General features: G+C 38.4%; 1 protein-coding gene across 1 annotated transcript in view; it reads right to left on the minus strand.

Moving 5' to 3' along the window:
- The window catches only part of jeb (low-density lipoprotein receptor domain-containing jelly belly protein), a 19511-nt gene extending 2942 nt beyond the window's left edge, over nucleotides 1-16569 (minus strand). The window contains exons 1-2 of the mRNA XM_017904797.1: nucleotides 15678-16569; nucleotides 4508-4668 (exon numbers count right to left, since the gene is read on the minus strand). Coding sequence (XP_017760286.1) covers nucleotides 4508-4668; nucleotides 15678-16569 — 1053 coding nt within the window. The remainder of the gene's footprint in view (nucleotides 1-4507; nucleotides 4669-15677) is intronic.
- Between the last annotated feature and the right edge of the window lie 693 nt (nucleotides 16570-17262).

Below are 17262 nucleotides of genomic sequence, written 5' to 3' on the forward strand. Positions count from 1 at the left end.
CAGCAGGGGTGGGTAGACAGAGGAGTCGTTGGTAGAGAGGCAGATAAAATGGAAAGTTGGTAAAAGTGCAGATTTTAATAAAAATCGTGACTATAGGTAGGAGAGGTTCAACTGGTTTATGGAAATATCAGAATTTTTTTTCGAATATCGTTTATGTTTTTTTTATATTTTTTTATTGGGAGTTGGTATAAAAATAGTATAATAGGTGGATCAGTTAAAGATGGGGCAATCAAAAAGTGTCGAGATATTTCGAGATATAGATAATGGAAAGTTGAGGATTTTTTGAAAACGTACATTTTCTACGTTATATTTTCCTTTGGAGATTAGTATCGTAATAATAATCTAATTGGAACAGGATATAGTAGCAGGAAGAAATGTACCTGGAATGTAAAGGAAACGTGAGTGACAAGGTGACTATTAAGGAAGAAATTCAGTTGCTTTATGGGAAGTTGAAAATTATTCGAGAATATTTTTTCCACACGATATTTTCCTTTGGAAACATTATAATTGCTATGGAAACATTATGAAAATTGGAAAAGTGCATAATGTCCGAGGGAGATGAACACAGGATGTAAAGATAACAGGAACATCAACTTACATGTAAACATCATGATCATGGAAGGGAGAGTATAGTAAATTTATGAAAAATCGTGGATTCTTTTGGAAAATATTTTTTTTGCATTACATTTCCTTTGAGAAATTGCTATGGAGACGACACGGAGAGTGAAAAAGTGTATAGCAGCACAAGGAGACGAAGGCAGGATGTAAAAATAGCAGGAGTGTCAAGGTACAGGTAAATATCATGGTCGCAGGAAGACGAGGTTTAGCAATTTTATGGAAAGTCGAAGACTTTAAACTGCAATGGAAGAAATATAACGAGATCTTAGATTAAAGATGGATGCACTAGTACCCAGGTTCGTATGCAGGACTCTACGATTATCACTAGGGACGAACCGTCTTTCACTGAAATTTACGTCAACTCGAGCGTCGAGGAGCTTGAACACGTAAACTCCGATGCCTGACCGATTTTACGACTACACTATTTGAGTTATCGACTATACTTCAGTTCCAATTCCGTTCTAAGTCACGTTGGTTGGGCGGAAAGTCTCAGCAGCCTCTATTCAAACCTTAGACTAGTGCTGGTCAAACTTCTCTCGCGAGAAGACCCTGCTTCCCCCACTCCTCTATATCGTTTTTCATTTGAAACGCACATTGATGAAGCTTGGACATTTTTAACTCGGATAGAAACAGAATAAAATCTTGAGATTTATTAATCACTTCGTAATTTTATCTTCTTGTAAAAGAAAAAAGTTTCCAGAAAAATTTGGGAAATAAATTAAATAAGAAACTCTATTTCTAGGTTAGAATATTTTCCAACGACGATAAGACACGATTAGCGTTGAATATTAATATATTATTAAATTAAATTTCATGATTAACATTAAAAATTTACCAATTTTGTTCCTTATAAAGATTTTCTTCTGAAATTTCGTTAACTGGTTACAAATTTATAGGTTAAATACCGTTTACACGTTGCTACTGCACATTGGTTCAGCGCATGGCCACTTGAGGGCGGTAGTGTAGCTTGATTTACGAAAACGTTCGAACGAGCACGGAATATCGGTAGAAAATGAATTAATGGGTGGATAGAAACGTCGTTAGAATTTTTCTGACAGCATGGTTAGCAGTTTCAATTCTGATGCGTCGATGATACGTGCGTAGGATGTGCGAAAGCATGATTATTACTGTGTTTATGTAATTAATGTGTAATTTATCTCTGTTCCTCGGGGCTGTTTGCACGTACTGGTTACGTCATGCTCGTTGTTAATTAGCCGTGTTCACGAGGAATCATTTTATCGGTCTGCATGAAATCGAACGTCACTTTTGCGCGAGTATGCGATACTATCCGTATTTGTTTTATCGTCCCATGGGTGTAGTTTTCGTATGATATTTATTACTTTGGAACAGTTGAAATTAATGATAAAATTACATAGAAGTCTGCACGAAAGAATATTTTTAACTATCTTCGGTATTTATATATTTTTATTTTCATTTATACGGATATGGGAAATACTCGTATTAAATATTTAAAAAATATATTCTAATTAAATACGAAGTCTGCTAAATTACGTAATATAAAAAGGTCGGTAATTGACGGGTTAATCAACATGTTTACCGCCGCGATAATCATGATGGTGATGGATGTGTTAAGATCGTGCAATATTGTAATTATTTACGTAAACAAGATTGCGATTATATTTAATAATAAGAGCGTGATCATAATAAAGCGCGAAATACATCACGTTTATACTTTACGCTGTTTGATGCCATAAATTCAGTCGCGTATCTCATTGTCGTTTCCAAGCGAAACTCAATTTGTGAAAATGCGAATGAAGAGTCAGCTGAAATACGACCCGAAAGCGAACGAAGCGAAACCGAATTACACGGTAAAAAGTTTATTTCTGTACACGTTCGAATACTTCCGTAGCTCTTAAAAATCTTCTCTTTCTACTCCTCGAAAATATCTCGTGAAATAACGCATCGTGTCTTCTTAAATCCATTTTAATTACGACTGGGGTCTTCAACAATCTTCATTAACACGTAAATCAGAAATACCTACTGGCTCGAAGTAAGTTATTTTAGAAAATTCTTGGTCACGTTAAGGAGACATACTCATTACAGAAATATCGTTTCCATCGTAATTTTACATTTATGCTTTCTGTATTAAAAAAATATACAAAAAAAAATAATGATATTACATGGGAGTATATTTAATATAGAGTATAATACCTATAGTGTCAATGAAAGAATGGGGGAGGGGTGGGGGAAGCAGAATTCTAAATTAGCAGTAATTAAAAATTGTTGAAATTATTATCGCGACAAAAAATAAAAGACACGAAAAAGATTCAATACACATTAGAATCCTCCACCTAAGTATTCACAAGGGAGAGAAAAAAGTCTCAAAAGATTCTCACCCTAGTTTCCAATCCAAACCTCTCCTTAACTTCGATACCCAACGTTATCTCGAGAACCTTCGTCCGGGGAGCACACGTGTTTCTTGTATTCCAAGCGTTCGAATACTTTCATGTACCGTCCTTTGTGAGCTCGTTCCACTTTTCGAGCGGTTCGTTCGTGAAACTTATCTCTTCCGGCGCGTGCAAACCGCCGCTCTAATCTCCCTCTTTCATCCACCCGTTTCCCTCTGTCCGCTGCCACCGCGGGCAATTCTCGTGGAAATCAGGAGCAATTGTTTTTTCTCCCCACCCCTCGTCCGTTCCCGCCTCCCGGGCCCGTTGTTTTTCCACGACGACGAGGCCGTCGGAAAACGCCTTTGTCGGCGCGGGGAATTAAGGAGACGAGGCTTTTTAGAGATTTACGCGCTCGTCAGACGGTGTAAATCGAGCCTCGCAGTTCGCGAGATTAGTTCACCGCGGCTTACGAGTGTTTGCGCGCGCATTACAGGATGAACCGTGAGCCGCCAGAGGGCTGCAGTGGCACAATCGCGCGAGAAATTAGCGAAACTGTCGCGCACGGTGAAGGCTGTTTGTCATTCAGGGTTGCGATAATTGAGCTATTATATAGAAGAAATTTTTGTATGGATTCGGGTGAAAGAAAGGTTCATGTGAGTCGGAGATTAACTGGTCGACTATTACAGTGATCACTATTTGAAATTATTTATACTACATGCTAGTAATTCTGATGTTTGGTGTTGGAGGTTATGTGGCCGACTGTCGTAATCGCTATTCGAAATCGGAAATGTGGCGAAGAATGTGGCAGAAAATGGTGTAAGAGAAAGTCCATGGCAGAGGAATATGTTTTAGGATTATGATTCACGATATTACAAAATGCAACAGAATATTGGCAATTATTCAATACAAACGAAGCCAGTTAAGAAAAATCGAAGGACATGGGTAAAAAAAGATTCTATGTAGAATTGACGACTGTATTATTTATGGACTATGCATTTTCCTTGAAATAATAATACGTATTAATATAACTTTCTGGTCGCATGCGAAAAATTATTTTAATCGACAATGCTTCTACATGTTCCATTTCAATCGTCAATTGCAGAAAATGAGAGAATAAACTGTACGATATTTCCAATTACGGGCAAAATATGGTAAAAAGGAGATGCAAAATATAACAAAAGATATGTATATTTCCGAATTCGACCTATTTTATTTATTAATCGTGAAAGGTAGGAGGATGGAGTGTCGTATGATAATGGCAAGCACCATAGGGCAGTGATTCTCAACCTAAGGTACGTAACAGTGGCACATTTAAATATTATCATGTGGTAAACAAACTGAATCAAATTCCGTCATATTTGGGTATTACAGCTAGTGTGTTAGGCTATGATTAATATACATAACCTATAAAATGGTACGTAATTTGATTACATGTTAGATGGAACACGAAAAAATTGTGAACCACTGCCATAGGGCATTTCTAATGTTACTTATTAGTAATATCATACACTGTTACAAAATATTAATTGGAGACTTACAGTTTTGTAAAACATGCAAGCTTGCCTATCTTCGTCTGCGCCCTCAGGGCAGTCTATGAAACCGTCACACAGGACGTGATCGTCGATGCAATGGTATCTGCCCGATGTGTCTGGTATAGGACACGCAAACCTTTCCATACCGTCATCCGAGTTTGGACAGTCTGCAAAAGAAAAATACAAAAATTACAGCCACGTTTTGATTCGGACTATACACTCTAACTATACACAGTTACTAACTACGAGACATTTCCTAATTTCTTCAAATTATTACACTGTAATTCTGGTCATCTGTGATAACCTTTTATTAACGTGCTTATGAATTTTTTATTTTAATGTTTACTCTCATTTTTAAGTCTTTGTACTTATATTTTTGTAATTTAAGATTTTGATAATTTCTCTGATAGATTATTCTTCAGTTGTCTTTAATATATATTAGTTACAAAATGGAGTTCTTACAGTGTAATAATTTGGTAATCCTTTACTAACAAATCTGTTATATTGATATTTGTATAATTCAAGATGCCAGTTGCCCACTATTGTTTTCTTTTAGTACATTTACTAAATTTTTATTTAATTTCACTTTTTATATTTTTTAAAAATATTTCATGTTCAAAACTAGAAGTTGGCCCTGTCTTTTTCTTTGTATTTTAAAAATTGAGTTCTCCAATTTCGGTATTTTATCGATTCGATATTCTTCTCACATCGCGATTTTCCTATTTCTCCCTGCCATCAGCTTCTCGCGTCACCATTTTGTAATTTTTACGTCTGCACCTGTCCCAATACCTCGTTATCCTTTAATATCACCGATTTTCTTCTCCGTCCTACGGACTTCGTTATTTCTCCGCTCTCTTCTCCACACTCCCCTCTATTTCATCCCCGTGTTTTCTCACTTATTTCCATCGCGACCCTATTTTCGTCGTTCGCGCCGGTCTCAACGATGGCTAGGCGTTTCCATTAATTCGCCACTATTTCCGTCGCGGTACGTATAATTTTTCTATCACATTGTTCGCGACATCGATCGCGTACTATTTTTATGCAAAATTGACGCGAATCGCCCCCAAGGTTCACTGGTCGTATTCGCGAAATTTCGCGTCAAAGTTTAGGTTAGGTTTGCGCTAGTTTTGGATTTCATTTAAATTAAGTTCTGATTAGACGTGAATTAGATCTAGGTTAGGTTTTCAAAGGATTTGCGAGACACTTTCGAAGCAATTGCATCGCACTAAATTCTACAATATAGAAGAAACATTATCTCCTTCGAAATTTCCCGCCAATATTTGAATGGAGTTTCCATTACGTTCGGATTAAATTTAAATTAGGTTTGGATTAGGCTTATATTATATTATCGTCAGGTTTGCGAGACATTTTTGAAACCATGATGAGATTCTATAATATAGGAAAAACATCTCGTTTGAAATTTCCTGCCAATATTTGAATTGAGTTTCTATTATGTTCGAATTAGATTTGAGTTAGCTTTGGATTACATTTTCGACAGGTTTCCGAGATATTTTTGAAACTATAGCGAGATTGTATAATGCTGGGAAAACACTATGAACCTAGTTTTCCGTTCTATCGATTCGACGAGCCCTGTTGTCTCGTTTTTTCCCTCTGAAAATGGTCTCGATAAATTCGTCGAACGTTATTTGAATTCGATTCGAATTCGGCTTTGTGGCAATTGTATCTGGCATCCAGGTTCCCGTTTGGAAACCTTTTCGACGAGAAATATGATTACCGATGGATACAGTGGAATTTGCACGATTTTCTCGCGACGATTTTCTCGCGACGATTACGCGAACATCAGTGAAATTGCTTCGTACGTCTGGGGTAAAGCAGCGTTTTATCGAAAGTGAATTTTTCAAATGTATTTATCGTAATTTGATTCGCGTTATTGAGTTTTATATTTCTATCTTAGTTTCAGAGGATGTTAGCTTCGCTACGTAAGAAACTCCTTACACCACGCGTCGTTCGCTCGATTTTTCCCTTTACCCATAGGCATCATCAACTTATTTGCCCGAGATCGATTAGGGTGGAACAACCTTGAATGTGACATCATCTTCGAAACCTCGAGACTCGAGCCAGCAAAAACACAGGCTAGAAAAATATCCTTGGTTCATTAGTTTAAAAAATTCCATTAGCGTTGTGTTTCAACGACGGGTTCGTTATTAATGAATGTGCAAGAATTCACTTTGGATGGTGGAGGAATCGTGGTTAAGAATTTAATCACCCTTCTCTGCTCTCAACCTTGCTTCGTGATTTTCATCATTTTCTACTTTAAACTACTTTTCCTTTTCTTTGTTCTTTCCGTTCGGTACTTTTCCATTTTTTAATCTTCCTCGTTTTTCTTTTTGTCGAACACCTTTGTCCCTTAATTCTTCCATTTCACAATTCTCAGCGTGTCTTGGTATTAAATTTCGGAAAATTCTTGGAAACTATTCGATAAGAATATCATCGAGGCATACGAAATTTCCAAGATTTAATATCTTCAATGTTCCTGCCAATTATTGCATTTTTATAGTTTATTATTTATTATATTACTGTTCTGCATATATAGAAAATGGGGAGTGGTTCACAAATTGTCGAATTTAAATTTCGTGTTTGGAGTCCACTCACGCAGTTTGTTAATTTGGTTAACCCTCTGGCGAGATACAATTAAAATGAGATGAAATAAAGTCTGGATTGCAAAGTAAATTTTTTAAATTTTATGTCGCTTCCTATTCGATCGTGAGATTCGATTTACCATCGTTAATGTAATCTACTATTCACGAAGAGGGCGACAGGGAAAAAGAGATTGTGAGAGAATTAAAGATGGCGGAAGAAGACAGGATTCATTAGATTCTGAAGTATGGAGGACGTTTTCCGGGTCAAGCAGGTGGTGATTTCTCTTTTTTATTTAAATCGTTGTACCGTGGAGGTTCAGTGGAGACAAGGATTATCTCGGAGCCAAAAGGGGCGAGGATAATGCACTCGAAGAGCGATTAAAACTGTAATCCGGAGTTGCTCATCGTTTGCAAACGATGGACGGTCGATGGTTTAGGTTAGGTTTGGGATTTGGCGGCAGTGGGAAGGGCAATGGAGCGGAGGGAACGCAACAGCTGCGCGCCATGTTGCTTCGGATTTTTCTTCTGTTATGGTTGTTGGAAAAGGTTTTTCTTTCGTGAAAAATGCGTATGTCCTGCGAACGTGACGCGGATGGAAGGTTCCTGTGTCTTTTCTTCCATTCAACAACGAGGTTTAACTTTTCACGGAAATTACCGATTATAAACATCGATAACATAAAAATGTTAAATAATAAGGAGATTATAAAAATTGATAAATAAGACCAGGAAGATTATACTCGTGACTAATTTTCGATTTTAAAAATATAATAAATTTCCTAAATGTGGATGAAATTATGGAACGTTACTCCAGTGTAGCATTCATTTTGCATATTTTGCGCGGTGCACATTTTTGGCATAAATTTATGTTAATCGGTTAAAATGTTATCTTTGTAAATTCGGAAATAGCGAATAAAAGATTAATATATGTTTAATGATATACGTTTCAGATATACATTTCATTTTCGACGATATATAGGTCGTACGTGAATTTCAAACTGTATTACAAGGGAACGAGTAACTTGATACGGTATCTAAAAATTAATGACATTTTAAAAGTTGTAAATGTCAGAGAGACACGGGGAATTTGAACACAGTATTATTGCAAATTTAATCGTTATGTGATACAGAAAAATCGTGGATTTAGTAAAAAAATAACTGCTGTAACATAGTGTAGTTTAAATTACGAGAAAATTTTTCTGCTCGTATCTTGCATATTTCAACATAGGTGAAGTAGAAAGAAATCCATTATTTTTGCATGAAATTGAATGTAATCTAATGTAATGAAAGACGAAGTAAGTTAACAATGTTGGCCACCATCTGAATATTCCAGTATTTGCATTTATAAAAAGAAATTCATTATTTTTGCATTCAATTTCACGCAAAAATAATAGATTTCTTTTTACTTCACCTAATATTTCATCTGTCTATTTGAAATAATCATAGTAATTTCCATTGCTTTCTTTTATTTTATATTCTTTATTTTACGTGACAAAATAAACGAGATTAAATAATTTAACTCGAATTTAAACACTCGTGTATGATGTAGAGATACCAATGGATCGTTACAGCAGCTTTTTATCAATCAATTTTATAAAAATTCCGTGGGAAATTTGTCGTTCTGCATTATTTATGAACGAAACGCACGTGTTCAAAATGGAGTAATAATTTATGAAGGAGGAGAACGCATATTCCGTACCTCACGTTCGTTTATTTATCATTTGCGTGTCATCGCAGAATAACAATTATCTCGTTCCATATATCGTAAACATTTCCATCGTCGAGCAATATTTTCATCGTAACGGGACAGAAATTTTCTTATTTAACAAAATACGATTATTTCGTTCTCAAACATCTTGCCATTTAATTAAAAGCATCTGTATTACTGAACATACAGCATGACTCACCATGGAAAGAGAAGAAATGAAAGAAAAATATCCTCTCGTTCCAAAGAAAAAATAAACACCAATAATTACACTGGTAATTATGTGAGTCTAATTCAAAAATCTAAAAAAAGGAAATTTTGTAAGTGTTTCGTTTCATATCCATTTTATGTGAGTCTAATTCAAAAATCTAAAAAGAGGAAATTTTGTAAGTGTTTCGTCTCATATCCATTTACATTAAGTCGATGTAAAGCTACTTTTCCAAATTACCAATTAAATTTGAAAAAAAATTATTCTAATTTGCTCGAGTTCAAAATTTGTAATTCTTCAAAGCGAAACGTGAAGCCGTTAAGTCATTTTGATCATCGACGCAATTATTGAATATAAATCACAGAATTCCAATATTCCTATCGAATGGAAAATTGCCTTTAAAGGGTATTTGCAACTACCCCGCTGTTGCCCACGATAATTGTATTTTAACACCGTTATGGAACAACCAATAAAAGCCAACGATGGAATCGCTGTTATCGACCAAAAAAAAAGCAAAGCAAAAAAGGAAGAATGTAAAAAAAGGAATAAAAAGTAAATTAAAAAAAAAAGAGCGACGGAAAAATGAGAAACAAGGTCTTCAAACTTTCCACGCTGGTGATCCGTGAATCACGCGTGTACATACACGCGAGGACGAGATATACAGGGTGTCCGTTTGGAAACTTTACACCTAAATTGTACTTCAAGAACACGTTCTCCGAAAAAGCGTTGAATACGGAAATTTATGGAATATACGACTCTTCTATTTATTTTTTATTCGTTGAGTGCTTTCAAGGTCATTCGGAGGATAGATCCATATATAAAAATATGAAAGAAGCAAAAACAAAAAAAAAAAAAGATAGAATTTTACTTAAGTAAGAATATCGATGACCTTGAAATATCTTATAACAACGACCTGGAGGAAAAATTCTGTTCATAGCTAAACCTAAGCACATCATTTTCTTATGTCTCACACAAGTATACAAAAAAGAAAAGAAAAATTTAGGATTTACATAATCCAAACCTGTTCTCGAGAAAAAATCCCTTAGTTAAATGCATGCATTGTTAGATCACGATAAAGAAAATAGAGTTGCATCGAAAAAAAGATATCGACGACCTTGAAATCTCGTATAAAAATACCTTAGAGGAAAAATTCTTTCCCAAAAAAATTCCCTAATTAACTATGCCTCCCGAAACATTGGACCTTTGCCCCCACCTTTTTCGTATATATTTATTACGATATCTCCATATATCTATTAGTCCCTTTCGTCCATTTTCTATTCATAATTTTTCAATTATACGTATATTTATTATAGTACCTTCGTATATTTATTATTCACTTCTATCTCTATATTTGTTATTCAATTTTCATAAATTTTTTCATATAAATACACGAATTAATAAGGAAGATATCCAGGTGGTCCGTTTTAGCCGGGCCACCCTGTATATCGCGGAGCGTGTCCTCGGTCGCAGGGGTGGCGCGTTTTCTATTTTCGCCGGGGCCGATTTTCAACTGGATGACGTGGGCGCAGAAATTGGTATCGCGTGATGACACGCGTAACCGCGTTGGTGTGCGGCCCGCAACAGGTGAGCACCTCGCGTATCGGTAATAATAACCCGGTAATTGTCATCATTCCGATCCATCCGGCTGATTGCTGCGTTCGATTGGCCCGGCGGCTACGTCGAGCGATTTTCACCGCGATCGGTCGATCGTTTGATACGTCCACCGTATCGATTGCGTCGCGATGCCGTGTCGCGATGAAAAGTTTGAGGAGAACGTGTGACGAGGCGTCGCGAGTTTCTACAGGGTGCTTAAAAGTTGCGCGACCGAGCGTCGTTAGTGTGCTCAAGTGGGGCAAGCGAATTTACGAATAAGGGCGGCTTTGTAATTTCGAGAATTAACGAGGATGTGAGTATTCCATCTTTACCTGAAAATATTTTCCGAGTCTTCTGAAAATCTTGCATGGGAAGAACTTTCGTGTTTCAGTTCATTTTTGTTCGCGATAATCGACGAGATGGGGTTGTTTAATTTATTTTGAAATTTTTGTTTCTCTTCCTAACGTAGGATAGGTGTCTTGAGAATTTTGCGTGAGAAGTGTATTCATTTTTTATTGTATTTGTATTTGTGGTAATTGGGAAAGGAATATGGGGTTGTTGAATTTTTCATTCTGAAATTAAGCGTAGAAATTTCCTTTTTAATACTGGGTGCCATTTCTGAATTTAGTAACAAGAATTTTGAGTATTTAATTATTTTGATGAGTCAGTATATATATATAGGGAGTGTTTTGAAAATTAATGAAATTTAAATATAGAATTGGATATAGTTTGGTGTCATATTTTTGTTAATATTTTGAGACCATACTTATGAAACACCTTATGCACATATACATGACTCTACTTAAGGAATTGTATAATCATAATTTTAACAACTGCTGTGATTCTAGTTAATCTTGAATAATTTTCTTGTAAGGTACCCGGTAATATTAGAGTAACGGGAGTACTATAGTGTTGGTGGTTGATTAATAGTATCGCAGCTAGGACACACTATGTTCACGTTATAGCAACGATTCGCACTATAGCAATGGCACACGGTAATAATATGCCGTAGCATTATTTTTCATGGTAGTACAATGTGCAACATGACGTGAATGCTAATAATAACACGTTACCAAAGAATGGGATTTCCTGAATTTGCATACTAGTAGTTTCGACTATAGCAATACGAATAGCGATGCTATACTATAGCATATACCATCACGAACAGTATTAGAGACTACTACTGTGATAACGCTGTTATACTAGGATAATATTACGATATAGCAAATTACTCTTCCATATACTTTTCTTTAAGACAGAAGTTATATTTTCCACGCATAAATTATAAAGTATACAAATTTTTAAGACCTATTTATAAATCCCACAAAACAAATTCCCTTTTTACATATAAATTCCAGATAGTCGTAAAAATATCCAAAAATTTTTATGAATAATTTTCGTAAGCAAATTCTAACAAAAGATAATGAACAGAACTATCAAAAAATATTCAATAATTTCACAGTAACACCATACACTTTCCATAACATAATTCCAAACAAAAATTCCAAGAGAATTCTACCTCGTTAAATAAAAACCAACAAAGATATATAAAATTGTCAACGAATAAGCAATATTAATCAAGAACCGTTTCATCTGATTATTCAATTCCATTACCATATTATTTCAGTATATTGTATCCACCCACACTCTGGTCCCAAAAAAATAAATAAAATGAATACTAAAATCGGAATACATCACGAAAATTCGTTGCGCGAGAAGTCCCTCGAAGCCCGAATTCAAATGACCCGTCATTATTCAGGCTCGAGGGTTAATCACAGCTGCCCGAATACATTACGCGGAACTTCGTGGTCACGGGCCTAACGAGTTCGGCGCTGATAAACCGAATGAAAGGCCGAAACTCGCGGAGAGGGTGGCTAACGCGGAGGATTACTTAATCAGCGACACCCAAGACCGCGTGCCATCATCAACCGGCCTAGCCCTGCTAGACCTGTTCCCCGGACCGCCTCCGCCGTTGAAAGGTCACTCGAACAGGATTCATACCGTGACCCGCGGCCCGGCATCACTTTTCATTTTCCTTTTTCCGCGGAAACGGCCTGTGTGCAGCGGCGAAACGGAAACGGCGATTAAATTGTCGCTTCGTCGTAATCCGACGGGGACATCGGTCAGGGCGTGCCATCGCGATCAGCCGGGACGATAAAAGTCATTAAAGAGCACGGGCCACTCGCATCGACCGCTCCGAGATCGATACCGGCTAATGAGCAAAGAGTTCTTGCGGCTAATTACGCGTTGCCATCGTGTAATCAAACTCACGAGTTAGGAGTTTCCGGGCTGAGCTGGCTATTGTCGGGGATTTAGTTTCTTTGGCAGAGTTACGTTCGCGTGATGGATGGGTCAGGTTTAGTGGGGGATGTGAAAATAGATTGGTGGAGATTCCACATCTTTTTGGAAAATTTTTCATCGGTGTGTTGATATTGGAGCTGGTGGGACTTGGGACTCTTTGGTGGGGGTGTAGTGGCGTTGTTGGTGTCAGTGTGTCATTTGTGTATTTTAGGAGGGTTGATGTAATCTCTGTGAATCATAATAGTGTATCATTAGTATCATAGGTAATAAAGTAGGTGATAGTATTTGATGGTGTGGTGGGAAAAAATATGGTTCTTCATAGTGTGGTACCTAATAGTGTAATGTTTAGTAGTATAATATATAATAATATAATTCTGAATAGTATAGTGTTTAACAGAAAGGTAGTATGATACTCAATAGTACGGTAACTATTAGTACAACACATAATATAGTATCTAATAGTATAATATCAGTAATATGGCACCTAACAGGACTATATCTAATGGTAAAGCACGTAATAGTGATATCTAATGGTTTAATACTTGGTAATAGTATTTAATAGGAAGGTATCTAATTTTATGGTAATTACCAGCACACCACATAATATAGTATCTAATAATATAATATTCAAAATTGTAGTATCTCATTATACTTAATATAAGTAATATACTAAATACTTAATAACACGGTATCAAATGCTATAATACTTAACACCAGGGTACCTGATTTTAATCGTGATAACCTAAAACTTAGGAATAGACCTGGAACTCTAAATCGTCAAGACACAATTGAGGTCAGAAAAGAATATTTAATCTTTGAACAAATATCTCGAAATCAGATTTGGAGTTATTTAGAGTGCAGTTTTCAGGGTATAGTGGAATACAGCGAAGTGATAGTTGCAAATGGTCGATTAGGAAGTAGGATGTCGGTTGTGGAAAATGCACAGCTGTAATCCAAAACTGCTCAGGGGCTTTCTGCAACGATAATGCGTACAGAAAATTGGTCCCAGAAGGGGTGACATATAAAGGACACTCGAGCAGCATCAACAAGAAACTGCCCTTCATTTTTCCACCGTCATCCCCTTTCGACCCCTCGATTTTTCACGCAGATGAGAAACCGCTCGTCTCGAGTTCAAGGCGAGATGCCCGATCAATTAGTTTCCTCATATCGAATTCGAGGGTTCGTCAAACACGTCGGGCTCTGTCATCCTGAAAACACTTCATCCCCAACCGACCAGTTCCCTATTCTACGGTCAATTTTCTCCTCGAAAGCTCTACTCTCCTCTCATCTTCTTCGACCATCGATTTTCATCGGTGATTCGAATAATCGTCCACCAATAAGAGGCCACGAAGATAGACGTAGATAAATGACTGAACCTTGAGAGCAAAGTGCAGGAGAATAATTTACATCGGTGAATTACAGAAAATTTCAAGACCCCAAGAGTACCACGACAGAGCTACTATGATCACAGACCGAGTACACTGTTTATCCGAATTTGGGGAGCAGAACGAGTTTGGAATTAGTTTCCAGCAACGATGTTGCTCGAACGACGAAGAGTACAGATAATTTCCGCAATTTGGGGTGAAAGGAAACCCAGAGCAAGAGCTCGAGGAATAATTTAGACCCTGCAGGACAGCTGGATGCTATAAAGTTAGGGGCTACACGCGCCGAAATTAACTTTTCAAACGTTGATTCAACCATTTGTCGAATGGTGAATTTAGTCGGGTCATAGTGATTCGAATTGGATTTCATTGCAATAGCTCAAGGACGAAGATTCGCTAGTCAGTGACAAAAATACGAGATGTATAAATAGGCAGGCTTGTTGCGATCACGGAACCCGAGATCTACCTTTTTGGTTACAGCTGGTTTCTGTAAACTGAGCCCCGAGACTAATTTTTAGATACCAGGACCGATGTAACATTATGTTATTTAATATCAGTTTTACAATACAAATGGTTGATCTCCATTTGTCATCGCTAAATTGGTCCACCAATTTAGAGCAATTCAGAGTTCTCGATAATTATAGTAGGAACGTACATGTTTTGTTTATTAATCCGTATTGTCGAACAATGAATCTCTGAGTCAATTGGCGGGTGCCTATGTCTGACCCACCCGTAGTTTGAATACCCTTTATGTTATAATCGTACCCTTCATCACTAGAGTTTCGTTCTTTAGTCGAAGACAACGAAATTTTTCGTTCAAACTCGAAACGGGAATAGGTAACATCGAATTAAGAATGTAACAAATAATTTTGATTCCAAAATCCTAAAATCTAACAATTTTCCTTTCGTTAGAAGGAAATCTAAGTTTACTCTACAGTGGACCTAAAATAAATACCCAAAGGAAGGTTAACATCATTGAGTTTAACTTGAAAGTTTATTCAAAGATTTACCCCCCAAAATTGTCCAAAGGATATTATCTCGAGAATAGAGATTTTTGTAAAAAGGAATCAAATCTAAAATCCCAAGTCTGCCATAAAGGAGATCCATGATATCAGCCATTTTGTCAGACCCATGCCGTTGAAACCCCCCGAAAAATGTCCTTAACGAAAAAAAGAGCTTCGAATTTGCATTCGCAAAACCAGCCAGTCACCAAACACTACCTCGCATCCTCATTCATCGACCTATTATCCCCTCCACTGAAGCCCTGTTCCAACCCCGCATCATCAATACCAATTCTACCCAACCAACTCGATTAAGACGCAAACTCGACCCCCAATGAACAATCTCGTGGATCTTAAGCACAAAGGAGCAAGTATAAAGTTAGACTCACCGATTTGTGGAATGTCGTACCGTATGCTTCTCTTGGTGGATCTGAATATTATTTGAGAAGCGATGTTGTTGTCGTTCCCTGGGGAGGACGGCGGTTGAGCTTGATGCGGGGCGTTTTCTCCGGAGAGGTCGATGGAGCGGCGTCCGACAGGCGTTTGACTCCTCTTTCCGGGTGGCTTGCCCGTGTCCAGAACGAACGGTGGCCTGGACACAAACGTGGCGCCGTTCTGATAATCCCGCGGCTTCTCGGGTCCCCGTGAGCTTGGGTCAGTCTTCAGGTTCGCAGCAGTGCTCAGCTTCTGCTCGAAGATATCGTCGAAGTTCGATTGTCTCGTTTCTTGCAGGCTCTTCCGTCCGGTGTCGCCGTTGCACACTCTGATAGGCAGGCTGACCGTGTTCCTGGAGTGTCTACAGTCGATCAGCAGCTTCTTCCCGCGTTGGCCACCACCTATCACGGGGCCACCGTTCAGGTGCTGCTGATCCTCGTGTAGAAAGTGGTCGCCTGGCTGGGTGGCGGTGTTCATGTATTCCGAGTAGAGCATGTTCAACATAGCTGGTGACAGGGCAAAGAAGACCGTCTGCAGCTCCCTTGGCTCCCTGATCATATCGTCGATCAATATACCTGCTGGTGTCCACGAGGAGATCCGTGGTTCGTCGTTCAATAGCAGCCAGTTGGATAGGTCGTCCCGGTGAGGTGCCTCGGGTGGATATATCCTGAAGTGCAACAGGTTATTGCCTACCGAGTTCAGCTCGCTCTTCTTTCTGATCCCACTACCGTGCCGGTAGTCTTGCTCCTGTGCATCCTGCATGATGATCACGGGACGGTTCCCCACGGCCAGGTCCAGCCCTTGTCCCACGTACGTGAGGAGCCAGAACATGCACACCGCCATCATATATGTGCCCGTTTTCACCGGGTTTAACCGGGCTCACTCTCGAATCGCCGGTTATGCACCGGGTCTCTTTCTTCTGGTTAGGTCTGATCCTTTTTGCCTCTTGCCTTCGCTTCCGTTTCTCGTCTTCCCGTTTTATTCTCCTCGTTCTTTGGGTACCTCTGTATGAGTGTAATCCTACACGTCCCACGCTCGATCTTCGCTTGCCAGTCGAAAGGCACGACGCTGAGTTTAGGCCGACTTTTCGTTAGCTGTGCGGGGGAGGAAGCGACTCTGTGGGGCGCGACTGAGGGAAGAAAACGCGGACGATGAGCGATGACCGGTGATCAATCGATAACCGTGTAGGCTTCTGTTACATGGGAAACGACGTTTCTCAAACGCGCTCGGCTACTCTCTGTCTTTCTCCACTTGGTTCCCTACGTTCTTTCATCGAGCGTCTAAAGCGTCCCTTCGGAGAGTTTAGGGCAAACAATGGAACACGCCACGTATTCTCGATCTACCTCTATCTCTTTCACCGGTATTTCTCCTAGACTAGACTGCTTTACGATTCCAGTTGCACGATCCCGCGCGGTATCTCTCTAGTCTCGCTATTTCCGAAATTCCTCGGCTTCGTTGCCCTCAACGACAGAGGCTCTCGAGGATTTCCGCGTCCTGAAATCAGGCCGTTAGTGAAAAAGGATAGATCATAGCCGGCTT

The sequence above is a fragment of the Eufriesea mexicana genome, unplaced genomic scaffold (assembly GCF_001483705.2).
Source record: "Eufriesea mexicana isolate 0111107269 unplaced genomic scaffold, ASM148370v2 scaffold3377, whole genome shotgun sequence".
Taxonomy (NCBI): Eukaryota; Metazoa; Arthropoda; class Insecta; order Hymenoptera; family Apidae; genus Eufriesea; species Eufriesea mexicana.